Source organism: Astatotilapia calliptera, chromosome 14 (assembly GCF_964374335.1).
Source record: "Astatotilapia calliptera chromosome 14, fAstCal68.1, whole genome shotgun sequence".
Taxonomy (NCBI): Eukaryota; Metazoa; Chordata; class Actinopteri; order Cichliformes; family Cichlidae; genus Astatotilapia; species Astatotilapia calliptera.
This window is the reverse complement of record NC_137435.1, coordinates 5,690,657-5,717,432: the sequence shown is the minus strand read 5'-3', so window position 1 is coordinate 5,717,432 and position 26,776 is coordinate 5,690,657. Positions and strand designations below refer to the sequence as shown.

The 26,776-nt window shown below is 40.2% G+C and overlaps 1 protein-coding gene across 1 annotated transcript; it reads right to left on the bottom strand.

Moving 5' to 3' along the window:
- Nucleotides 1–22,393: 22,393 nt before the first annotated feature.
- On the bottom strand, nt 22,394–24,435 carry LOC145420115 (uncharacterized). Its single transcript, XM_080288888.1, has 3 exons — nt 23,675–24,435; nt 23,248–23,530; nt 22,394–23,120 (listed from the first exon to the last, which is right to left on the bottom strand). The coding sequence occupies exons 1-3, from the start codon at nt 23,770–23,772 to the stop codon at nt 22,449–22,451; spliced, it is 1,053 nt and encodes a 350-aa protein (XP_080145014.1). The 5' UTR covers nt 23,773–24,435; the 3' UTR covers nt 22,394–22,448.
- Nucleotides 24,436–26,776: the final 2,341 nt, after the last annotated feature.

Here is a 26,776-nt window from a genome sequence, read left to right as displayed (position 1 = left end):
TACTTAGATCTGAGGGGAAAAAAAGCTTTTTAAGACTTCTACATATCACTCAACACCATGAACTTCAATAGAATTAACCAATCAGATGAGATGAGGCACAACAGGAAGTGCCTCAGGAAATAACCGCGTCCTCGCAGCCCACCAATGTTGGCAAACACATAGATATCGAAACTAGTGTAGACCTTCACTGACATTACGCTTTCCCCAAACACTCGCTAAACAACTTTTAGCCAACTTCTATTAACCTATTTGAATATCAGTTTACCACTGTGACACAGGCCAATGTGTCTTCATTCTCTATGTCTAAAACCTTGGTCCTCGTAATATGCAAATGAAACAAAATCTTGATATAGTTTAAAGATTTAAAGTTGGCTGAATCTGTCGGGTAAAGTTTGGGATTTACAAAGTGTCTGGTTGATAATGCTTATTGCAAATAATTTATTTCTATATGCATATATTTATTAGTTTATGTCCTCTATATGACTTTATTTAAAAGTTTTGTTTACATAGAGAGGCATGGATTCCAAACTAAGGCCCCTTTGTGTGTGTGTGTGTGTGTGTGTGTCTGTGTATTGTAAGCCAGCCATATCTGTCATCACTCACATACTCACTCATTTACACACCCACACATACTCTCGACTCAACAGAAATTCAGACAGTCTTACATTTGTGAGTGTGTACTTGACAAACACACACACACACACACACATGTCTGCCTTGCTATCCTCGTGGGGACATCCCATTGACATAATGCTTTCCCTAGTCGCTTACCCTAACCCTAACCATCAAAAATAAATGCCTAACCCTAACCCTTACCCTAAATCTAACCATAACCTAATTGTAACTCTGAAACTAAAACTACATTTTGAGCGTGAAAAATGCCTTCAACCCCGTACACACACACACACACACACACACACACACACACACACACACACCAGGCCTCAGTGGGATTAGTCTGACAGGCTGCCTCAGAAATGAGTGCAGGTTTTCTGCAGCCTGTTATTAAAACTGCTGACACCTCCACATCCAGACCTCCACTGGAATATCATTTGTCTGAGGTGCACTGAGCAGTGAAGGACTTAGTTTACAAATCATCATGTCACACCAGCACAGTGCAAAACACTCCCAGCATACTGCAACATACTGCTGTGTAGAAAACAATGTGAATCTCATTATTAGGTGCCTGTTTCCATACTGTTGTGGCAGAAATATTTTTTTACCAGTATAAAAGCACATCTGCTAATTCAGATGGCAGTTAATCAATGGAAATGTCTCTACAATTATCCCCGATGCATCTAAGTGTATGTGTGCCAGTGTGTCAGAAGTAACCATTGACACTGTTTTGTCTCAACACCAAAATAGTGTGAATGGTGCAAATAGCATTACTGAGGAGTTTCGATATCAATAAGCATGGGTATCATTAAAAGCCTTCTGATCCTGATTGATAAGCCGATAGACTACAAGTGTTCAGCCTTAGAGACACACGTAATTCATCTTACCTCATGTATTGGATGTAGTCTCATGTTAATTATTTGTGTATTCATGCAGACACACAAAACACTTACTGCATGTCTGAAAACAAATTAACAAGCTCTGGTCATCTGATCAAAGCCAAATTTGTCCAATAAGGCTCGATGCGGGAGGGATCACGGGAAAACATGGCACTTTTAATGAAGTCATTAATTTTCCCTGCAGGGTGTCAAGTCAAGCCTACGAAGGCTCTGACACATTGATGGCTACATGAGCACTCAAGCATGAAATGAATAGCCAAGATTAACTACCTGCAGCCTTCAACTTTCTCTCTGACTGCTTCAGGGTCTGGACTGCATTTCTTTTTACTAGTTTCTGCTTTTCTGCATTCCTGTCTCCTTCTTTTCCTCCTGAATGTGCACATTCAGTTCTTTTCCTCCTGCAAGGTGAGGATATTGAGCAAATGTGCCACATGTGCTAGCTGCATTGTCTATATTAAAACATTAGTAAATTAATGGTTTTGAGAAGTATTTCCCCTTAAAGCAATTTTGGGTGATCAGGTTTGTGCATCAAAAAGTTGGAAGCTTTGTGTTCTGTTTAGTTGAAAAAGAGGAATATGGGAATATGTGATGTAATAAAGAAAAAATATCATAAACTATTTAGCCTAACCATTTTCGATGGGTTAATCTTGGTTATTGCCAATCCATCCATCTCAACCATGTTAAGGAACTTTGGAGCATGTCCTAGCTATCATAGGGTGAAAGTTTGTTGTCATTGTTGTCAAAAATGAATATTTCTCCTCTAGATGCACAAATTAAACACTTGCTCTACTAGATGTGTTGATTTCTCTTGAGTTATCTATGTTGGCATGATGTAATTCATAAATGCAAAACTTAAATTCCCCACTCAGTGTGTTGTGTTTGTGTATGGACAAATACAAACCCACTTTTATCAAGAGAGAGACATTTGGTTTCCTCCATGAGTCAATAAATCATCCAGATACACCAGGGCAGTTTTGCATTTGTAATACAACAAAGTTTACAAGTTCACTTTCTCATGGTGTGAACCAGAGAGCATTCTCTACCATGTTTGTCAAGTAGCATCGTACATTAGGCAGGATAGATGTCCTGTCTAAAAGTTTGTGTTTTTCAGCAGAATCTCAAACATTTTTTGGTTTCTAGTTGTTGTTCCACTTTAACAGAACCAACGAAGAAGCCTCACTTCACTACTAACTCCTACTTCCATTACAGTAAAAGTTTATGAAGGGTCAAATAAATGAGTCAGTGAAAGCACTAAGAGAAAATATGGAAAAGGTTTCTAGAGGATTGTTCTGTTTTTGTATCCAGTTCACCTTCGATGAATATCTCTTTGTTTGATTTTATAGCTCGGTGTTGCTGTAAACAGGCTGCTGGTCAGCAGAAGGCTGTGGATTGAGTTTTTAGGCTTCCTGGAGCCTCACATAGAAACAGGAAGTGAAACCTGTGGGTGCAGAACAAGTTCTGAGCTCTACATTAGAGAAAAAAACAAGCCTGTTTCAGTAGCCACGCCCCTTAATTGTTAGTTATTGAATAAGTGTGATATAAACATACTGTACATACAATAACAGTATTCGCATAGTGTAGAATCCTTTGACCAAAACCGAGAGATAATGCATGCTGTTATGGTAATGAGTTTGACTCTTAAACCATAATTTACAAAATGAACATCCCACTGTACTTAATAAGACTTTAAACTAGCGATGGAGACTGTGGAGTCACCAGGAAAGGCTGGATCCATATTTCAGTATGGTTCATGAAGCCCAAGGGCTGGTTCCCCATAGACTGCATATATAGTGCTTTGAAGAAGAATTTGCCCCCTCCTCATTTTTTCTCTTTTTTGTGTACTTGTCTCATTTAAATGTTTTATATTATTAAACAAATTTTAATATTATTCAAACACAACACAAGTAAACATAAAATGTAATTTTTTAAATGATGATTAGCTTTATTTAGGGAAAGAAAACTATTCAAACGAACACTACCTTGCCCTACGTGAAAAAGTAATTCCACCTCTTGGTAAATCATAAACTCAAAAAGCAACATATCATAAACAATTGATCCAAAAAAACCTCAAACAACAGATGAACGGAGTTAATGGAATCTATCTTAAAAGGATTATAAAGTCATTGCTAAGGCTTGGGACTCCAGCAAACCACAATAAGAGTCAATATCCACAAATGGAGAAAAATTGCAACAGTGGTGATGCATCCCAGGAGTGGCCGGCATACCAAAATTACTCCCAGGAGTGCATTAACGACTCATCAAGGAGGTCACAAAAGAATCCAGAACAACATCTAATAAAATGCAGGCTTCACTTGCCTGAGTTAATGTCAATGTGACTGAACAATAAGAAGGAGGCTGGCCTAAACAAAAAGAAGAGTTCAAAGACCAAGAAGTAAACCAAGGTTTGTCTTATATTTGACAAAAAGCATCTCAATCATCACCAAGACTTCTGGGAAAATTTTGGGTGAAATGACAAGACAAAAGCGGAACTTTTTGGAAGGATTGGATCCCATTAATCTAGCATAAAAAACACAGCATTTAATGGAAAAAAATACCATACCAACAAGTATGTTGTAAAGCCAGTTGAAATGCTTTAGCCCGACCTTAAACCGGCCATTCATACTCAAAAACCTTCAAATGTGGCTAAAAAACCCAAATTCTGCACTGAAAAGTGGACCCACATTCCTTCACAGAGATATAAGAGGCTCATTGCCAGTTACCACTAATACTTGACGGTAGTTCCTACTGCTAAAGGTGGCACAAGCAGTTATTAGGTTTAGGGAGCAATTACTTTGTCACACACTTGTATTTACTTGGGCTATCTTATATTTGGGTTATCTAATATTAACATTTATTAAATCTTTTAAAACACATAAGTGGAACCTAAATCAGGAAATTGGCAAATACTTTGTCATAGCACTGTAAAAGATGGATGTAGCTATTGTGTCAACATTAGCGTTTTGGCCATGTTGGTTATTTTGCAGCCAAAATTGAGTATATTTAGAGCTAAGGGTGGCGCGATATTGTGCTAGCTTATGCTAACATGCTTAGCTAACTATACAGGTGCAGTACACAGACAGACATACAGCACATATCTACCTTGTAATTAGTGTTAAATACAAAACTGTAGTACTATATAAGACTTAAATAATATCATTGAATTCACCAGATTTTAAGCACAAACTTCTTATACAGTGTTTGACTCAAATTATCGAAGTTGAGACCGAGGCCTAGCGGACAGCTACCAGCTACACCCCCTCTGTACCTCCAGCACACATGTCAGTGATAAAGCCCATACAGGGTTGTTACAATGGAGTAAACAATTCATAGCTATCAAAACCATTTATGTACTGGCCTGTATTTTTGTGTCTTTGGTAAGAACAAAACACGCAGCTTGTTCATGTCTTTTTAATTAGAGTCAGTTCAAACACTGCAGTTTGAAACATCACAGACTTGTGCTTCAGACACATGGGATGTTTCTTTCTCTGCTGTGAATACTTTGCTCTGTTTTTCTTTCATTCATTTAATCTTTGTTGTTCTTTTAACATCTGTGTGTAAGTGTTGTTGTTTTTTCTGCATACATAGAGAGGTATTCTTGTTTTACTTGACAATGCCTGTGAGAGAAATTGACAAAACTCACTGCCCTTCTGTTTCTTGCTCTCTCAAACACATTACATATGAGCATAGTTAACCAGGTGAGACGGCCACATGACGAGGAGCGCGGGCCCTCAGGCTTCAGTCTAATGACTCAGCACGGCAACTGATGACGGGCTAGAAGCTGTTATCATGTGGTTGTTCCTGGTTGTTGTTCTTTGTAGCTCTCAGCAGCGCTGTCATCTTATCTAACATGTATTGTGGTGACAGACGCCATGTTCAGAACGTGCCATAACAGCAGCACATCCTGTTCTGATTATTGTTTTCTCTCATAATGTAGTTGTGTTTGCTCATATGTAGTTGTTATGAGTCTCATTGATGATCTGTTGTGGAAAAAACTGACTCATTGAGAGTTTCATTTGTTTTTTTTGTTGTCAGGATAGTCAGGATAGTAACATGTAGGATTATTAGGATTTCTTCCTCAGCATTGGCACTATGAATTGAGTTTATTTTACATACTTTATAAACTACTTATTAGTTGCACAATGCAGGTAGAATTATTAGCACTATTGATTTATGTAGATGGAGGATACCTGTGTGGCTCTCACCACTAATTCCTACCAATGCAGTCCTCCTTCTGTTTATCCCAATTTGATGCATCGCTTCCTGTTGTAATAAATGTTTTATTTTTTTCCCAGAAAACAACTTTTTCACATAATAATTACTGTCTGCGTGGCTTCCTGATCACTGGGCCTCCTTCAAGAACCATACACACATGCAAATTCTTGATCTTCTACTTAGGTGAAAGTAATCCAGACTTGTTTTATCAATTATATACATAGATACACAGCAGTATGAGGAATATTTTAACTTAAATTTTCTTAACTGTTTAACTGTTTTTGGAGGAGGACTAAAAGTTACACCAGTTGAGGTTAGGCAGGAGGCCTGGATATGTTGCCATTTCATCATAGGGCTAACACAGTGAGAAACAACCATTAAGACCTAGTACCAGTGTACTATCACTAATTAACCTTACATGTGTCACTGTAAGAAAAACCCAGAGCACCCAAAGGACATGCAAAATTCATTCAGCAGGGCCCGGGCTGGTGTCCAACCACATTCTTTTCACAGCGAAGCAATTGCTAACCATCCCACGACTCTGCTGTCCCACATTTAAGGGCCCATTACACCCGCAATTGTCGGCCTCAGAATGGCAGCGCATGCCAAAGTGACATTATATCTGATGGTGCAAGGTATACCTTGGTGCCATTTTGATACGTTGTGCACCTCCCAATTCTTGGAACCTTGTGTAGGTTCCACACCTCGTACGCCCTAGCTGAAGACACAAGTGTGCCACTGTTTCGATTTTTACTACAAAGATGTACTAGAGCAGACTCAGACTCCCAAATTATATGGATGATACTGCAACAGCATAAAAATATAAGACTTCCTGGGGAAATCTATTAAAAAAATCTATGCTTTCTACTCCTTTACCGTCACTGACAATTTGGAGAATACTGGACTGCACTGAATACCCATGCCCTCAGTGCTGGTATAAATGGTGACAGGGCTGTTTTTTGTGCCCAGTATGATTAATGTGGCAACTTTAATGAGCTTGTTAGGCTGTTATGCTTTAATCAAAGTGATTTTGCTTGAAATATAGTGCAAAAACAACTAAAATAAATTAAGTACATAAATAAAGCTCCCTTATTCACAGTTTTCGCAGAAAACTCTGCATATTTGATTTTGCAGATTTTGCAGGATGCCCTTCATGGTGCAAACCCAAAGGAGTTTCTGTCTCCCCCTGGGACTGATCAATTGATCACGTAAACCAAATAACTGTAATGCAAATTGGATGTTGTTCGATAAATCTAACGCAAAGTGTGTGACGATGTGTATCATTATCAAGGTTTGCAAAGCCAAGAGTTACTATATGTCTTAGTAAACCTTTAAAAGTTTGCTATCCAGTGTCATAGCAAACTCCTCTAATATACGTTTTATGCCCGACAGAGTATCACCAGCTTCTGTGATCACCTTTAGTATGCTAATGTTCTCCTGCTCAGTTTCTGACCGACACGTTCCTTTGGCTACCTGCTATTTATGGCACTGACCACATTGTTTCTTAAAGACATTTTAACAGTCTATTAAACTTAATGTCCCTCTTTATTTCCATCACAGTATGGCTCTGCTCTGATCACGTCCTTAGCAGCTGAATTAATAGACCAATTTGGAGGGGCCGTCACGGTAACATGATTACAAAATCCAGACTTTGTTCCCTCATCGTTCATTTATTCAAGGCACAGTTGCTGTATGGAAGTGCATTGAGTTTACTTTCAGCTCAGTTGTGTCCTTGCCTCTGGCTATAAGCACTAAATTAGTCAGAAAGGACAGTCAATAAATCTTCGAGGTAAATATCGAAAAAACGTCTCTGATTTGATTTGCAGTTTTTCCAGAAACATGCTGCTCATAGTCACTTTCCAACACCCATTTGGCTTTGGTGACACAATATGCCATACTGATTTTCAAACATTAAAAAAGTCTGTATTTTACAGTTACTGTTTATAGACAAAATTATATATTTAAATGTATTCGAGGGTCCAACGACTCATGGGTAGGTAGCATTTACAAAGTTGAAATTTAGATTAGAAGTTTTGAAGTTTGTGCAGTTTTAGTTTTAAAAACCGGATTCAAATATTCGGACAGTTCATTTCATGCATCAAAATGAGAGGACAATCACAAACGTGAGCCAATAGCATTACACACACATGCATGCACACACACACATCTGATCCTGACACATTACACTCTTCTTGGTGGGACCAGTGCAGGCCGATGTGACGCACAATGTGCAACAACTTCTTGCTGAGCTTTACAAATTTAGCACATGCGAGACTGTACAGCAGACATGTTCTGGTCTGTGTTGATGACATAGGATGACTGCTGCACTGTGCTGACTCACGCCTTGCAGGGTCAGATGCCATAGTAGTGCATTTTACTCCAAAGATATAACAAAAACTGATTACCTTGCTGAAGACTGAGCCTTTCTAATAACACAGTCTGGTTTGTTGGTCCAGATATACCCAATCATCTTTGCTGTAATCTCATCTGAAGTCACTGTCTGTTGTGACTCACCTGTAAACGGATTAGGCCTTTGATGGATTGTTGTAATAACTATGACCGTAGGCGGCTGCACTGCTGGTGACAACAGTCTGTCAGCACTTCCTGTAAGAGAAGATTTAAACAAGTTGATAGGTAGCTCATGGAGATTGTTGTGCATATTATCACCCGAACACTATACTAATAGGAACACAAATAAAATAATGTGTACGTTGGAAGTTTGTCTCTTCAACACCTGATCCAGTTATTATGTTTTAAAATTCTTATTACCCCAGCGATGAAAAGCTTCACTACAAAAAATAAAATATAAACATTTAGAAAATATACAAAAGATTGTGTAATGTAATAATGTATATTAACATATAACATATAACAATCACGCTAAATACATAATAATAAATATTAATAAAATGTCCACTCCTTCTAGAATGGCCATCTTCAGAATCAAATAGATTCAATTATTGGATCAATGAATAATTAACCGGTCTTTAAGTGATGACATATGAACCCTGCTTCCAAAATACTCTGTGTTTTTAAAGGCTGTTGTGTTTGTAACTTAGTGATGTCTCAGTGTTCGTTTGGCTTTGGGACCTGAAGCGGAGTTTGGAAACAGTTAATGACGTCAGACTTAGGCTACGTGCACACGTACCCGGGCAGATTTTTCTATGCGTTTGCACCTTTCGTCCAAACATAAACGGCGTTTTCGGTCACTGAAAACAGAGATTTCTAAAAACGCCTGCCGGGGTGGATATTTTCGAAAACTCCGTTTTTGCATTTACGTGTGGACGAGAAAAACGGAGAAAACGCAGCGTCAAAGGTGTGCGCCTTTTTTGATGTCACACTGTGCGCCACGTTATTGTTTCGGTGAAATGAATTTCTACAATACTGTTACTGTTAATTCTACTCTCTGCAGTGTTTAAATGCTTACATATACACACAGTTACTGTCCCTCCACACATACGACTCGGTTCTGCTTCTATGCCCCAGCTTTGTTTACTTTTTCCCACCGAGGCTTCTAGACTTCTGATTGGCCAACATTTCTACACGGTTAGGAATCTAGCGCCACCTGCTGCTTTGGCATGTTCATAGCAGCGTTTTCCTTCATTTCTGCCTTTATGTGTGGACGGGATTATTTTTTAAAACGAAAACGGAAAATCTCCGTTTTCAAAAATACCCGTGTACGTGTGGACGTAGCCTTAAAGACCGGATTGATGCATTAATGTGTACACGACTTTTGCAGCTGAACATGATCTTAAATACTACATGCTGCTGAATAGCTTATCTCTAATAGACAACACAGTATGTCGATAGAAACTGCAAAATAAATTAAACCATTACAAATAAATGAATGATACACGGCACTTACAAAATACAAAATATAGACAAGCAAACGACTAAATGTTTCAAGTTACTTACACCACTGTCCAGTCACATTAGTGGACTACCACAGTGTTAACTTGTAGTAAATGCTAATGTAATATATCAACATGTAATATAACACTTGATGGGTAAACATTTTCAAAAAGAGAACCCTTAGAGCTGTAACCTGCTCATCGTTAAACCAGACTCACTGTATACAGAAGCAGAGAATTTACAGGCCGGGTCCCCTGACCTTTAAAACTGTGCCTTCAGTTGCATACTACAGAACACGTCTAAGAGCAGATGTAGATCATTGCTAGCTGCTCTTTTGTGTTTAGGCACATATATGCATTCAGTAGAGGAAATGAGGAAGGAAGAGAGGCTGTGCTGGTGTTGTTATTACAGTGTTTACATCTTCAGTCAAAGTGGTACTTAAAGTTTTGTTTGGACCAGCGTGATTTTAGTACTAACGATGCTGAGAGCATGCGTCACTGTACAGTTGCAGATACTTATCCTAACATAAATACAAGAAGTCATCCAATGTGATCAACAATATTGCTCATTTGTCTCTTTCTATCTAATGATTGATACGAGCAGCAGCGAAGATAGCACAGATATTTTTCATGTGTGTTTAGGGTCAGACAATAAGACGTTGAAGGAAAGATGTAACTTTGGGTTAAAACTGAAGACTTTTGGCCTTCATGTTTATAAGGATATTTAACTCTACTTAACAGTGTTTAACAGAAATATTGACTTGAACTTTGGTCCTTCTTGTTGTAATTATAATCAGAGCTGGACAATACTTACATTTTTTTCTCAGTTGAAACCGGAAACAAAGAGTGGTCTCTTGAGTTTAAGTCCACAGTTCTGTCAATTTGTCAACCCGTTCAGGCTCCTTCCTATGTGGACTGTGGCTGTGTAACATCAACTGTGTTCCCTCTTCACTTGTGTCTTAATTACAATGGAATTAATTGTCAAGTTTATGGTAAACAAGGACCCAAATACAAAACTCACAAGCAAGCATCAAATAAGAATAGACCGTTATTCTAGGTGAGGTAGGAATAATTCAGAAAGCAGAAGAAAACCGTGAAAACAGAAGCCACACCGCAGATAACAACACGAGCATAGGAAACATCAGTGGGCAACAGTGTGATGTGACAACCAACAGAACAAACTAAACGTATAAACACACACAGAGCTAATCGGGGAAGGTGAACGCACAGGTGCAGAACAGTCGAGGAAACAAGACTAAAGGAAAAGTCAAACTAAATACAGAAACAAGTCACAAAACTAACAAAGTTAAACAGGTAACAAAACCAGGACCCCTAATGCAAAATACAAGGAACACGAGGGAAGCAGAAAACTACATCTAGAAAATTTAAACATTAAACTGAGAGTATAATCAAGACGAAATTAACAAAATACAAAATAAAGAAAACTCAACGCACCATAATCCAGCAGCCAAAATACTGGAGAGATACAAGATGAAAAAAGATAAACAATAAACTGTTAACCAAATATAAATCTGTCAACATAAAGGTGAAAACTGAACAAAAGGCAAGAATCAAACTAAATTTAATAAAAAAGAAACTGAACTCCAGGATGATAAAACTAATTATGGGTTCACTCATGTTCACTCTAGCCTCTGATGGGTGTTTGTTTTTTTAATGTTTTTTTTTTAGTAGAAAACTCTATGTAACTGCAACATTTTCAAGTTTTCCACCCATTCTGAACTGGTTCCACGTGGCCGAGCAGATGTATGTGTGCATGCTGCAAGCCAACCGTGTGACTATCACAGGAACATCTTTCTATCAGCCCCGAGGCAAGCTGCCTGTGAAAGGAAGCAAACAGAACCCACACAAACTGATGGGAGATATTTAAGGACTGTCTTAAACTTAAGTTAGTTTTCTGCAGTTCCTCCTGTTTTCTGGCAGTTTTCTTCCACGCATGTTCTCAGTCAGCCGCTTCCACAACTCCCTTCATGCCCCCCAAAGACTGTTTTTCTACTCATGCCCTTGTTTTTGGAGAGATAAGCACCGTGCTTTTTAGATTCATGCTTAATCACTTTGTGCACAGATTTTGCCTGTTTTACAATTTGAAAAATTAAGGAGAAGACATTGAATTCAGTTTTTCAGGCAAAACTTTTAGTTTTCACTACCTGTCAGGTGCCGTGCTGGATCAAAATGTGCATTTGACTCCTACTATCATGCATTGTGTAACTGTGCTTCACAGAAACTGAGTTGCAGCCCATTTGTAGAAGCATCACTGGAACAGAGCCAAATGGCACCTCTTTCAAAGCATGATTTAATGCGACAACAAAAGACAGTAACAGTTCCACAATGGATTGCTGTTGTATGTGTTTATTAGTGGGTAAAGTTTTCTTTTGCAGTAATGGCGCTTAAGGGAATTACAATAGGAAGCCATCCAGGCAGTGTAAAGTCCCATAAGCCCTGCAGGAAGACAATAAAATATTTCAGCCATCTGGAGGCTGCTGAGCCTGAATGAACAGTTACACTGTGGTTTCACCAACTGGAGCAGAACTCAACCACTGACACTATTTTCTATGAGCTTTTCTTTGTCTCTTTCTGTGGTTTTGGGCGTAATTTCTCACCTGTTTTTGCTGTGACCGTCAGATAAAGATATTACTAAATTTCACTTGAAAGATAAAGCAGCGAAAAAAATGATGAGCCAAATGATCAGTTTGTAAATAATCACGAAAACACAATTTATTTGTTAGTGTCCATGGACATTTTTTTCCTTTTTTTGTGACATTTAGCACGAGTTTGAAACATAGGAAGCACATTCCTGCAGCACGTATGTTGTGAAGACACTAAAGCAGGATGTGTAACTAAAGGACTTGTGGTCTCTCTAGAGTGGCCAGCTAAAGAGTCACAAATAACATGGGTGGAGGATTCATATCAAGGAATATGAAAAACAAACAAACAAATAACTCAGAAACACAAAACAGCAGATCAAAAGTTGTGTCCATTTCACAAATGACTAGGAATAGAAAAATCCAGAGATCCTTGAACTCAGCATGAGGTGGTCTCAGACTAGTTTCAAACAAACAGATCACTTTGTTTCTGGCGAGAATGCGACCCAACCTTGATCTGACACAACTACCATACGCAGCAAGTCTGAATTAAACACCTTCCTGTAAACAGGTATGCTTTGCATTCTCAGATGTGGCATAGCATAGACGTGCAGAGTACAGAGTAAAATTAATAAAATTGCCCAGACGTTGTCCAGCAGACCACAACACGGAAACTTCTTCTACTTCTTCTACTTTTTGTTGTTGCCTCCGCCTCAGACACATCTGGCCAACAAGCAAGCAGAATGTTCTCTCGTGATTTGTAGTGACACTATGTGGTTAGCCTGAAGTTCACTGTGTGTGAAAGAAGCCACTGCCACAGAAAAAAAGCTACAAATTTACAAAGTCATCAACTGATGCAGCCCAGACGAAATGAACTACAGGTGTGAAAATACCCTTTAAATCTCAGGAAATTCATTGTGCGTTTACAGTTACAATGAAACTCGAGTCATTTGTAAGATGTCTCAGTTTGCTCTCATTCTCTTTCACCAGAAAGGTTATTTTCAGTGTCTGTGATTGTCTGGGTATTCTTTTTCCTCACTTGGTTTCTTTCCTCGCAGCTGAAACATCACACTGAGATGTGCATTCATTTTTTGAATGATCACATTCCACAGGGAGGGGCACATTTCTTGGCTCACTGAGCATTCATTTACATGTAATCTGTGTGCCAAACATAGACACACGATGTGAAACTCAGTATTTCCTGTTTGTGCACATAACATTTTGTTTCCTTTTCCTCTGTCTTTCTTGTCACTTGTAAATAAAACTCGGATGCTTTATTGTTTTCTGTCTATAACAGAGGCTTAAAAGAAAAAAACTTCTCCATTTTGCCTCTCAGTCATCATTTTTCCTCTTGCCGCTTGATCTTTTTCCATTTTATGCTTCCCTCTCCTTCATCTCTCTTCTCCTCACTCGTCTTTTCGCCTTTTTTCATTCTCCCATTTTCTTATTACATCCTGCATTTGCGTCTTCTGCTTTGATTAATCATTTTTAAGCAGTGACTTCCTGTTTGCCTTCCTCTTTCTATTTGGAGCAAATATCCGTTTTCTGCATTTTTATCTTTGCATTGTTTTTAATTGAATAACGTGCTTTATTCAGAATTGTTTGGTTCATCTGAAAAGATCAGTTACTTCAGAGGGTCTAAAGATTATTGTAAAAAAATATCCTGGTAGTTTCCTTTTGCTGGATAAAGTGTAACCTGTCTCAGTTCATTCACATTATCTGTCACTAAATATGGAAGGAAGTAAATGATGATTAAGAAACCTGCTGTGGTAATTCCATACTAGCCTTGTTTGCACCATATGAAAACATTTGTCTAATAGCTAGGACGTATTAAGATGGAGGAGAGCAGATCCATTCCCAAGTGACCACACGTTAAATGTTTTCTATCCAGAAAACTGGTACTACATAACCTGCATCTCTTAGCCAGCAATTCAGAGTGGCTTGTGCTTGGAGCCACTTTCCAATGAGCCAAAACAGTGATGCACACGTCCTGCACTGTTGTCTGTGCTGTATATTGTGTACGTTTTATAGTGCAGAGAGTGGTCACTGCAGGCAAAGTTGGACAGATTGAAAGTTTGACTGCTATGTGCTGCAATGACTGTCCGGATGGCCAGTAGAAATGAAACATCCAGCCCAAAGCAGCCACTGACAGCAACAAGGAGCAAAAGCTAATATGTGTTCATTATTTAACTATATAAAGTTTGTAGCATGCGTGCTTGTTGTTTTTGTCTGCTTCCACTTGTCTTTGCACTAGGATGATGTCGGCGTAAATGTGCAGTCATATTCATTTTGTTCCCACTAGTGCTGTCAGTGTTAATCTCGTTAAAATGACGTTAACGCCATAACGCGCCAAATCTCCGTTAACAAGTTACCGCGGATCGCCCCGTGCGTGGGGCCGGACGGCACATCCGACATACTGTTTTACTTTTGTCCATGACGCGCTTACCATCAGGGTCATACGTCACATGAAAACCAAGATAGTTCCAAAGGCCAGATCTGAATGAGGGTGGGGGAGGTTCAATTTGCCATGTTGCAACGAGCTTAGCTTCTGTCTTGCTAGCTTGTGCTGCGCTCAGTGGATCTACACTCGACAGTGCAGCCTAGGCGGAGTAGTCGAACGCAGATCCACTGAGCTCTCAACACAGACAGCATCGTCAGAAGAAAAGTTGATAAAATAAATTAAAAATATTGTATTGTTCGATACATATGCGTACCGAACCGAAAGCACTGTATCGAACGGTTCAATATCGATACATGTATTGTTGCACCCCTAATATATATATATATATATATATATATATGTGTATATATATATATGTGTATATATATATATGTGTATATATATATATGTATATATAAAAACACCCAGCACGCCCCTGCGGGCGGTTTATCCTTCAAGCTCGGGTCCTCTACCAGAGGCCTGGGAGCTTGAGGGTCCTGCGCAGTATCTTAGCTGTTCCCAGGACTGCGCTCTTCTGGACAGAGATCTCCGATGTTATTCCCGGGATCTGCTGGAGCCACTCGCCTAGCTTGGGAGTCACCGCACCTAGTGCTCCGATTACCACGGGGACCACCGTTACCTTCACCCTCCACATCCTCTCGAGCTCTTCTCTGAGCCCTTGGTATTTCTCCAGCTTCTCGTGTTCCTTCTTCCTGATATTGCTGTCATTCGGAACCGCTACATCGATCACTACGGCCGTCTTCTTCTGTTTGTCTACCACCACTATGTCCGGTTGGTTAGCCACCACCATTTTGTCCGTCTGTATCTGGAAGTCCCACAGGATCTTAGCTCGGTCATTCTCCACCACCCTTGGGGGCATCTCCCATTTTGACCTCGGGACTTCTAGGTTATACTCAGCACAGATGTTCCTGTACACTATGCCGGCCACTTGGTTATGGCGTTCCATGTATGCCTTGCCTGCTAGCATCTTGCACCCTGCTGTTATGTGCTGGATTGTCTCTGGGGCATCTTTACACAGCCTGCACCTGGGGTCTTGCCTGGTGTGATAGACCCCAGCCTCTATGGATCTTGTACTCAGAGCTTGTTCTTGTGCTGCCATGATTAGTGCCTCTGTGCTGTCTTTCAGTCCAGCTTTGTCCAGCCACTGGTAGGATTTCTGGATATCAGCCACCTCCTCTATCTGCCGGTGGTACATACCGTGCAGGGGCCTGTCCTTCCATGATGGTTCCTCGTCTCCCTCCTCTTTCTTGGGTTTCTGCTGCCTGAGGTATTCACTGAGCACTCGGTCAGTTGGGGCCATCTTCCCAATGTATTCTTGGATGTTCCTTGTCTCATCCTGGACTGTGGTGCTGACACTCACCAGTCCCCGGCCCCCTTCCTTCCGCTTAGCGTACAGCCTCAGGGTGCTGGACTTGGGGTGAAACCCTCCATGCATGGTCAGGAGCTTTCTTGTCTTTATGTCAGTGGCTTCTATCTCCTCCTTTGGCCAGCCTATTACCCCAGCAGGGTACCTGATCACGGGCAGGGCGTATGTGTTGATGGCCCGGATCTTGTTCTTACCATTCAGCTGACTCCTCAGGACTTGCCTGACCCTCTGCAGGTACTTGGTGGTTGCAGCCTTTCTAGCGGCCTCTTCATGGTTCCCATTTGCCTGCGGGATCCCCAGGTACTTGTAACTGTCCTCTATGTCTGCAATGTTGCCTTCTGGTAGTTCAATCCCCTCAGTTCTGACTACCTTCCCTCTCTTTGTTACCATCCGACTACACTTCTCCAGTCCGAACGACATTCCAATGTCATTGCTGTATAGCCTGGTAGTGTGGATCAGTGAATCGATGTCTCGTTCACTCTTGGCATACAGCTTGATGTCATCCATGTACAGGAGGTGGCTGACAACTGCTCCGTTCCGTAGTCGGTATCCGTAGCCAGTCTTGTTAATGATCTCACTGAGGGGGTTCAGGCCTATGCAGAACAGCAGTGGGGACAGAGCATCTCCTTGGTAGATCCCGCACTTGATGGTAACTTGTGCTATGGGCTTGGAGTTGGCCTCTAGTGTTGTACGCCACATCCCCATTGAGTTCCTGATGAAGGCTCTTAGGGTCCCATTGATCTTGTACAATTCTAGGCATTCCAGTATCCAGCTGTGGGGCATTGAGTCATAGGCCTTCTTGTAATCAATCCAGGCAGTGCACAGGTTGGTCAGTCTGGTCTTGCAGTCTCGGCTGATTGTTCTGTCTACCAGTAGCTGGTGTTTTGCACCTCTGGTATTCTTGCCAATTCCTTTCTGTGTCCCGCTCATGTATTGACCCATGTGCCTGTTCATCTTAGCCGATATGATGCCTGACAGGAGCTTCCATGTAGTACTGAGGCAGGTTATTGGTCGGTAGTTGGAGGGGACCGGTCCCTTCTTGGGGTCCTTGGGGATCAGGACCGTCCGGCCTTCAGTTAGCCATTCCGGGTGTCTCTCGTTAACTAGCAGCTGGTTCATTTGTGCTGCCAGACGCTCGTGGAGTGCAGTCAGCTTCTTCAGCCAGTAGGCGTGAACCATGTCGGGCCCTGGTGCTGTCCAACTCTTCATACTGGAGACCCTTTCTTGGATATCTGCCACTGTGATGGTTACTGGACCCTGTTCAGGGAGGTCGCTGTGGTCTGCCCTCAGATCCTCTAGCCACTGAGCATTGCCGTTATGGGTTGCATCCTTCTCCCATATGCTCTTCCAGTATTGCTCCGTCTCCAGCCTTGGTGGTGCTGTTCTCTTATTGTTCCCTTGCCACTGAGAGTACACGATTACCGACACTAACAAGCTGATGGATTCTTCGATACCCAACATCCACAATGACGGCGAAACAACTAGTAGCTCAGTGTTCCAACATTCGAAAGAAGGGACTGCTCTCACAGCTAGAGATTGACGAGGTACAACACAAATGCTACGGCAAGGAGGAGTCAGGACGCCAGGTCAGGGGGGAGATATCATCACCCCCACCCGAGATTGGGTACATAGCCCCAAGTGCGATAGGAGAAGGATCGTTGAGTGCGAGAGGAACTGACCTGAAAAATAGGATCATGGCCAAGCTTGAAACCTGGATCCCCCGTAGCCGGTTACCAAGATTACGTGAAGTACCCTCAGAAGGTCTGCTAGATGATGTTAATGCAGCACTACGGGCAATACCATATATATATATATATATATATATATATATATATATATATATATATATATATATATATATATATATATATATATATATATATATATATATATATATATATAACTCCATACCTAAATATTAAGAACAATCATATTAGGATAGGAATTTGTGTTGGTGTGTGGGATTGTAGCCTCACGTTTATATTTTGTTAACTGGCAACTATGAAACAATGCATTTCAGGTCATTTTACAAAGAAATGTGAAAGTAATTTAATAACTTTGTTATTAGTTAGTTCCCATGTCTATTGCCAGTCTGTGCAAATGTGAACAACTGTTCTGTGACGATATAACAGGGGACTCAACAAGTGGTTGTCAACTGTGGGTTTTCAATTATTTACAATTTCTATTATGTGGGTTACCAGTTATTTACAGTTAATTATCACAAATTGGCTGACCCCACACTCGACCCCTTTTTTTAAAAGACCACTTTGTTGCCACCTTCATGCAACAAAGTCCTTTTGAAGATGGCAACTAATTGTGAGTAGTCATAGATCTTCAAAGCGATCAAAGCAGTTACACTATTGCTGTGTTTCACGAACAAAATCCATTTCTCAATTTCTAAGCTTATGTTAATGCCAAGGTACTTGCCATATAAAAATTCCATGAATTTAATATGACTGAGTCTTTTTTTAAGATTCAGATTCCTTTATTGTCACACAGTTGATACATGACACATGCTGAACAAAAATGTACATAGAAAACAAGAAAATCATAATAATAACGGGACCATGTTTAAAAAGCCTGTAGTCCAACTGTCTGTTACACAGTAGTCGAATAAAATAAAAATAAAGATGGTATTGCACATGTATAGAACATGAAAAAAATAAAAACAATATATGAAAAAGAAAATCATTTTCAGAGATTAGAGGAAACAGAGTCATAAGACTGTATCCATCTTTTCATGTAGCAAATAATTTGCTCAAATCAGAAACTCTAACTCATCATCCCTTTACTGCTTGACAAGATGTCTGCACTTCTCAAAAATATCTCTTCTCTTGAAGGCTGAACTCCAGCGTCCTACAAAAGGACAACAAATACACAAAAAGAAACACAGGCAGTTCATCTTGACCCAGTCGCTGTGTCTGCACTAGCTGTCATGGCGCTGATAAGTCAAGATCTTCACAACAAACCTCCTCTGCTCTCTCTCCTCTCGTCCTGCTGTGCTTATTGTTGCGGGGTTCATGAGAGTGATGCCGGGACTTTCCCACCACACTTATGGGAGCTGACACTGAACTGTCCTCCCTTGTGTTTACAATTCATTATGACAATAAGACCCCTCTGGGACACCCGTCTCAAACTCAGACCCATGAGCTTGGAGATGCAGCCCAAGTGTCTTGTCTGATGCGGTTGGTAGTCCTGAGTGCTATAGCCTCGAATCTCATGAACAAAATGCCAACATGGAAGTCAGGTAGGTTTGCAAGATCAAAGAGGAAATATACAGAAAAGTGTTCCTGCAAGTAAACAAATTTGATTGGCAGCTCCATACATTTTAATGTCAAGCCAGTTTATTGTGTTCTGTTGCCTGGAGCTACTTCCATCAAAAGCCACAGAGATAATCACACATATCAAAAAGGACAGAGGCAGAAGATGACAGGCTATTTTCTAAGATAGGAACTACTCAGTAAATAGCTTTTAATAAATTGGAAGAAATGCAAAGCTTGAAAAAAATGATGCTATTGATTTTCATGCTGCCCTCGCAGCGTTTTCAGCAGAGCTAGACGTAAACCTACATGTCCTTGATCCCTGGTAAAGAACGCCAGGCTTTAAGCTAAATGACCACCTTCATTGGGGGCTCCATTGACGAGTATGTATATAGATGCATCAAGCTGGTTGTTTTTGTATTTTTGTTCCTTCTATTTGTCTCTGCTGTTTAAAATATAGGTAATGTGATTTATGAAAAATGCCATGAAGGCAGCAAGCTGAAATGCGATGGAACAAGTAATAGAGTTATTTTATATACTAGCAAATGTTTCTGGAGTTATAATCTTCAGACTATATCCAATCAGCTCTTAGCAAGTTTATTTGCATCATTTTTGGTAATAATCCTGTAAAAGCAAAGTTTCTGTAAATTAAAATAGAATGCAATGATTTGCAAATATTGTGAATCCATATGTTATATATAATAGAATATAGACCTTTTTTCACATGTCTGAACTGAGAAATTGCACCATTATAAGAAAAATATTAGCTCATTTTGAATTCAACAAAAGCAGGACTTTACAAAAAAGTTGGCATGGAGGAAGCAAAAGACTGGAAAAGTAAGCTGTCCCAAAAAGAAAGATTCAAAAACATTTGCAACTAATTTGGCGGATCAGCAACATGATTGGGCTTAAAAAGAAGTGCAGAGGTTCACCTGGAATTCTACAATTATACAAATTGTGGAAAAAATTCAAAGTAATGTTCTTCTACATAAACTATGACTATATTTGTGTTGTGAACACCATTAGTGTAACACAATGCAATTCAACAGAATCTTAGATTAACCATAGAACTGGACAAATCTCCTTCTTTAAACAGTTTCAATGAAGCATGAATATCTCCCTGAACGGGGACGTAACAATCAACAAGGATTGTTGGATCCATTGCAACACAATTCTGACTCCCAGTTGCAGCTGAGTGCAGAGTGCCCATTTACTACAATGCTTCAGGCAGTGTTTTAAACCTTTGGCTTTGTATGTAAAGGATCTCAATGATATGTTCACTGCAGCCACACAGTCAAGGCTGTAAGCGAGGAAGGCCCATCTGTCTGTCTGTCTGTCTGTCTGTCTCTCTCACCATTAAGAAAAACAGGACAAAGGTCCTGTGGGACTTTAAATTCCAGACAGACAAGCGGTTGTTGTTCTACCAACCAGATAAACTGGTTGTTGACAAGGAGCCGAAGACAGCAGTTGTGATAGATGTGGCAATTCCAGGAGGGTGTGTGTGTGTGTGTGTGTGTGTAGGTATGTGAGTGCGTGTGTGCGAGGATCTCTGGCTCTCTTCCACATTGTGTCTTTTGTCCCATCTTCCGCCCCCTCACCACCAACCAGTTGCAGTAGATTGGTGCCCCTCCCTGGTTCTGCAAGAGGTTTCTTCCTGTTAAAAGGGAGTTTTTCCTTCCTACTGTTACAAAGTGCTCGCTCAAAGGGGGCCATTAGATTGTCTCTGTCACTGTCGGGTCTTTATCTTAAAATAGAAAGTGCCTCGAGGTGACTGTTAACGTAGTTTAAAAATTTAAAAATATAAAAGAATGGAATTGAATTGTGTGGCCGTGTATGTCTTTGTGTGCTTGTGTGTCACCATGTGACATACCTGGACATACCTGGAGCTATACTGACTGAAACACCCTGACTCAGTCTGTTTATGTTGTAAGTGCAATTTAACATCAATCATTACTTATTTAACTCATATGATTAACTGAATAAAAATAGCAGCAGATAAAACTCCAATTACTGGTGATAGACTCTGCTCAAATTTCATTGGACGGACTGATACAATCAGTGAGGCATCCTGCCAGTAATGTAATAGATATTGTCCGGACTTACTCCATGTCTATAAACACTGGCTGTGTAGCCAATACAATAGCAGCAGCTGCAGGACGCCAGCATTGTTTACACCAGAGCTGGTCACTGCTATGCTCTCGGATGTGGTTTGGTGTTTTGTTTCGTTTTTTGGTGTGTGCGTGTTTTAATTAATGCAAATTAAAATCAATAAAGCTACAAGTGTAAGACACACATAATTTAGTATTAGAAGTAGACGCTGTAGGATATATGTCACTACATGATAGACAGGATGTTTAAATATGTTTTGTGGAAAAAATATAAACTCAGTATTCTTTCCTTACATGAGCCTAATTACACCCAGCCTTTCAGTTCATGGTAAGCTAAGTAAGATAAGTTAATGTTGCCCTGCTAATAGTCATTACAAAACTGTCACTCGGTAAAGAGGTGGTTTAAAGTTTGGGAAGGAGGGGCTTTATTTCAATCTTCACAGTTCAGAATAAAAATATGGGTTTTAATGTATTTGGGAATTCAAATGGGTACCAGCCTTCCTCAAGTTTAACACAAGTTAAAACAAGTGTACATGAGACCGAATTAAGTGAGGATCAGGTCCTTAGAACTTGTTCTGCTAGTCTCCTATTGTGCTTTGTTACTTTATCCCAAGGGTGAGCTTAGCACATGAGGAGGGGGATGATGAGGGGGATGAAGGGAAAAACACATAGAAAAGCTTTATTACAGTTTTTCTCGATTGCTAAAACACATTTCTTGAAACTATGCCTCATATTCTCACAACAGTAAACACAAATCCATAACATCTCACTCAATTTCCCAAACATCCTATTTCCAGGTCAAAATGAAGCTCTACACTCAAAACTATTCACTCTTGCTGAAAAACCAAACTTTGCCCTCAGACATCAAACACAAGCCCTCAAAACACACACACTACAACAGAGTTTTGCACACTGGTACAATTAATTCAAAACAATAGTTCCAAAACAATTAGGTTGCTTATGGTTCTCCCCTTCAAAAACCTTTTCACATGATAAACACAAAAGACGCAACCAATGTATGTACAGTGGCACATTTTTATTCATGTACTATACAGTACAACACACACCAAAAAACATTATTCCACCTCAGCATCTTGTCTTTGGTCTGGGTCAGGCCAGAGAATCTCATCCACATCACAGGCTATATTGGCCCTAGCCAGGCAGCGGGGGTAAAATCCTCTTGCATGCCTGATCCACCCCTGGCATGCATCTACTGATATGTCTAGGCAGGCTTCTTCCATGGCCTGAAGGAGGTGAACACGGACATAAGGTTCTCGGTCATACACTTTCCACCGCCATGCCGAAAATAACTCCTCTATCGGGTTTAGAAAGGGAGAGTATGCAGGCAGAAAGATATTAGAAAACTTTGGGTTATTGGTAAACCAGTCACGAACCAGAGCAGCGCGATGGAAGCTGACGTTATCCCACACAACAACGTAGTGAGGCTGCTCTGGCTGTGCTGGTTCCCTGTAGTCCAGCTGGAACATATGTTGTCTTAAACCATCAAGAAAAGCAAGGAGAAGCATAGTGTTATAGGGTCCTAGTACGGCATGGCGGTGGAGTACCCCTCGTTGGCTGATGGCTGCGCACATAGTGACATTCCCTCCACGCTGACCAGGGACATTTACAATAGCCCGATGGCCAATTATGTTCCTCCCCCTTTTCCTTCTTTTGGTCAGGTTAAAACCTGCCTCATCCACAAAGATTATTTCATGGGGAACAGGCCGTCCTTCAATCTCAAAGATTCTCTGCAAAACACATAACACAGTAGAGTCAATCGGTACCCTGAACCACAGTTCAAGAGTGCTGAAATGGCAGCATAAACTGCCATGCTGTGATGGTACACAATACTTTATACAGTATCAAAACTCATACCTGAACATATTCCACACGTTGGTTTTTCACTCTGTCAGAGTTTCGTTCGAAAGGGACTCGGTATGCCTGTTTCATCCGGAATTGATTCTTTCGGAGGATGCGGTCAATTGTGGAGAGGCTGATGGCATTTATGCCTCGAAAAAGATGATCATCCTCAATCACTCTCCTTTGAATCTCTTGCAGGCGGATTACATTATTTGCAATTACCATGTTTACAAGTTCCCTCTCTTGCTCCTCCGACAAAAGCCTTAACCTGCCTCCACCAGGTGGTCGTCTCTGTGTCCTACAAAAATAGAAGCACTCATTACTGTAACTGTCACACATTCTTTTTACAGGAAAATAATGGAAACATACTGAAACTCAAGAAACATAAGTTCAGTAACTTAAAAGTTACTGTACAAAGCAGTCTTACTGCAAGTACACCTACCTGTTTTCCTCCCTGAAGGTTCTGATGATGGAGGCAACAGTGAAGCGACTCAAATTTGGTTGTACTCGTTGCCCAGCCTCCCTCATGGACAAGGACATGGTCAACTAAAGTGGCTCGAATTTCATCCGAGACTGACTGTCTTCTTGCCCTTGCTCTTCCCCTTCCTTGTCGCCGTCGTTCTCCACCTCCACCTCCTTCACCACCACCTTCCTGTTGTCCTAGACCACCTCCTCCTCCTCTTTCACCACGTCCTCTTCCTCCACCTCCTCCTCCTCTTTCACCACGTCCTCCTCTTTCACCATGTCCTCTTCCTCCACCACGTCCTCCTCCTTCACCACGTCCTCTTTCTCCACCACGTCCTCTTCCTTTGCATCTCTTTGGATCCATTGTTTCAAACCTGAATGAGCTGACTTTGGCCCTTTTATCTATCCATCGAAGGTTCTGATTGGTGTGTGATAAATTTTGACTCCTAGTGTTTCCACCTGGTTAATTGTGTGCTAATTGAGCTCAAGCTATGCTGACTTAAGTTAACATTATTGAATGCTAGTGCTTTCTAAATGACTACATGGTGTAAGCACTGAAAAATGTAGGGATTTGTGTGTAGAGTTTTGCAGTAACAGTTCACCAAATTTGACTCATGTGTCAAAGCAGGGAATAGTGTTTATAGTTCAGGGAAATGGGTGAGCTTTTTGAAAAATAGCGTTACGGTTTTGAAATTTTAGTTTAAAAGCCTGGTTATAGTGTTTAAGCAATCGAGAAAAACTGTAATATCACTAATATGATTGTTAATAATGTGTGTGTAGACATATTTGGAATGAGCATAAAGAAAAAAGGATGTGGGCCAGTCAGACTGTCAATATTCACTCCAAAATGTAAAAAATGTGCAAAATGTGTCTGCTCAGGACTAGGGATGGGTATCGTTTAGGTTTGATACCAGTGCCAAACCGGTACTTTTGAAACGGTGCTCGAATTGTCCCATATGGAAAAGATATATATAAATCTTATAAAGTTTGTATCTGTCTTGTGTGAAACTTGTATGAAAAGCATATAAGAGTGAAAACAGATATAAGATCCCTTGAAAAATTATATAATGAAACTTGTATGTTTTGGATACTTACTAAAACAATGTATGAAAGTAATGAGAAAGTGGCCACTTTCATGAGTAATCACATATAAGTTTTTACTATTTCTTTTCCATATGGGGGTGCTTAAAGAATGGAGAACACAAACTTTGTCAAAATCTTACGTACCACTGCTGTCACTGCGTTACAATACTATATAGAGTAAAGGTTTCTCCGTAGGATGGAAATGTGATGCTTTAGGAGTGGCTCATACAATCTAGTCTTTGTTTTTGTACAAAGCTTCTTGCAGTTCCCACTAGACCTTTAAAGTCCCCCTCAAATGTTCCCAAGATCTTGTTCTTTTATCCTTTAAAAAAATGCCTGAGAAGAATGAACTTCCTGTCTGAGTACCAGTGGAATAACATTTTCAATGATAAGTCTTCCCTGCTCGTGTAGGAATACTGCCATAGCAGGTAAGCTGTTTCAGTATCTTTGTACGAGATAAATGTCAGGTAAGCTTAGCGGTTGTTTGAATTGACAGGACCTGACAAAAAATGGAAGAGAACCCCAAATGATGTAAGTGAGAATAATACAATTCAACATATTTAAAATATATTACAAGGGATGAGTGAGGAAGCCAGAAGGAGAATGGGCATTGTGCCTACTTATGATGTGATTTAGATGGTCCGGGGACACTTGTATGTGACAAGTGACAACCTTCATTTTTTTTCAAATGATAATTTAAACATAACAGATAATTATAAATATAAAATGTAAAAAATAAATATAAAAAATGTCTGTACTGTACATGTTATAATAGTTGGTGGTGGGGTTGGGGTCTGTGTCCTCTCGTTTGATTCAGGAACTGTAATTTCTTGAAATTTCATAATCCTGGACGCTAAAAATCTACAAGGAATGAGAGTCGTCTCTAATATTTACAGAATTATCTCATTGTTTTTGTTAAATTCTACCAGTTCCATAAACAGTTGAGCTCATCTTTCGTGGCGTTATCACGTTGAAGTGATAATACAGTGAGCATTTTACTCGCAGTTAATGGGAAATACTAATAAATACAGTTTAACATCATCTGTGTCCCACAGAGCAGCGTGCAGACACACCATCAACAAGCTGCCCACACAACAGTGTAAGAATGTCTAAAATAAGAGTGACGATATTGAACTTGCTGAACTCTAGCTCTTCTAAAACTATCAAAAATGTTATAAATGTTGGGAAGTTGATGTCAGAAACATGGGAACATGGGTGGGCCTAAACCGAGAACAAGGGGCCACGGTGACTCTGCTGTCATCAGGTGTCCGGTTCTCTGTCACCACTTGGCTGCAGCCCAAGTTCTTTTCTTGTCCTTATTATTTGTCATTGAGCTCGAGTTTTTGAAAAGCCAGGGTGAGTGAAAGTATTTGGCAAATGCACCGTGAAATAAGAATTTTAGAGGGTGGTAAATCCAATTTCACCAAACAGTTAACTTCATTATCATAGATTGTAGCTGTGCTGTCAGTTTGTTAACAGTAACAACTGCAGCTTATGTCTGAGTCTTTCATGTAAAGTTCGCTTGAGAAATAATTAAGCAGTAAGCCATTAGAAATATTGACTGTGATTATCCTGAGTGCACGCGTTTCTCAGCAGTTCTGACTCTGTTGTTCACTAAGATGCTCTGGGATGTCTAGTGGTTAATTTCCTACTTCTCTCTCCATTTCCACTACATAACACGTCTCCAAAATAATACAAAGGGAGCTGTGGATTCTACCTGTTTTGTTTTTAATAACCAGTAAACTGAGTGTAAGTGTTCACCTAAATGTTATTCAGTATTCTTTAAGTTTGTTTTTATATTTAAAGACTTTATCATGGCTTCCTTCTTTCCTCAGCTAAACTAGACTGTTGAGATCATCACTGACACGTTCAGCGTGTCCAGTAATGATGATGAACCATCTGACTTTGTTTTATTTCATTTTATTGCCAGAACTGCAATTTGGCACATAACAAGGCTGCACTTCCACTGAACAAGTTAGCTGTGACTCCTGGCAAC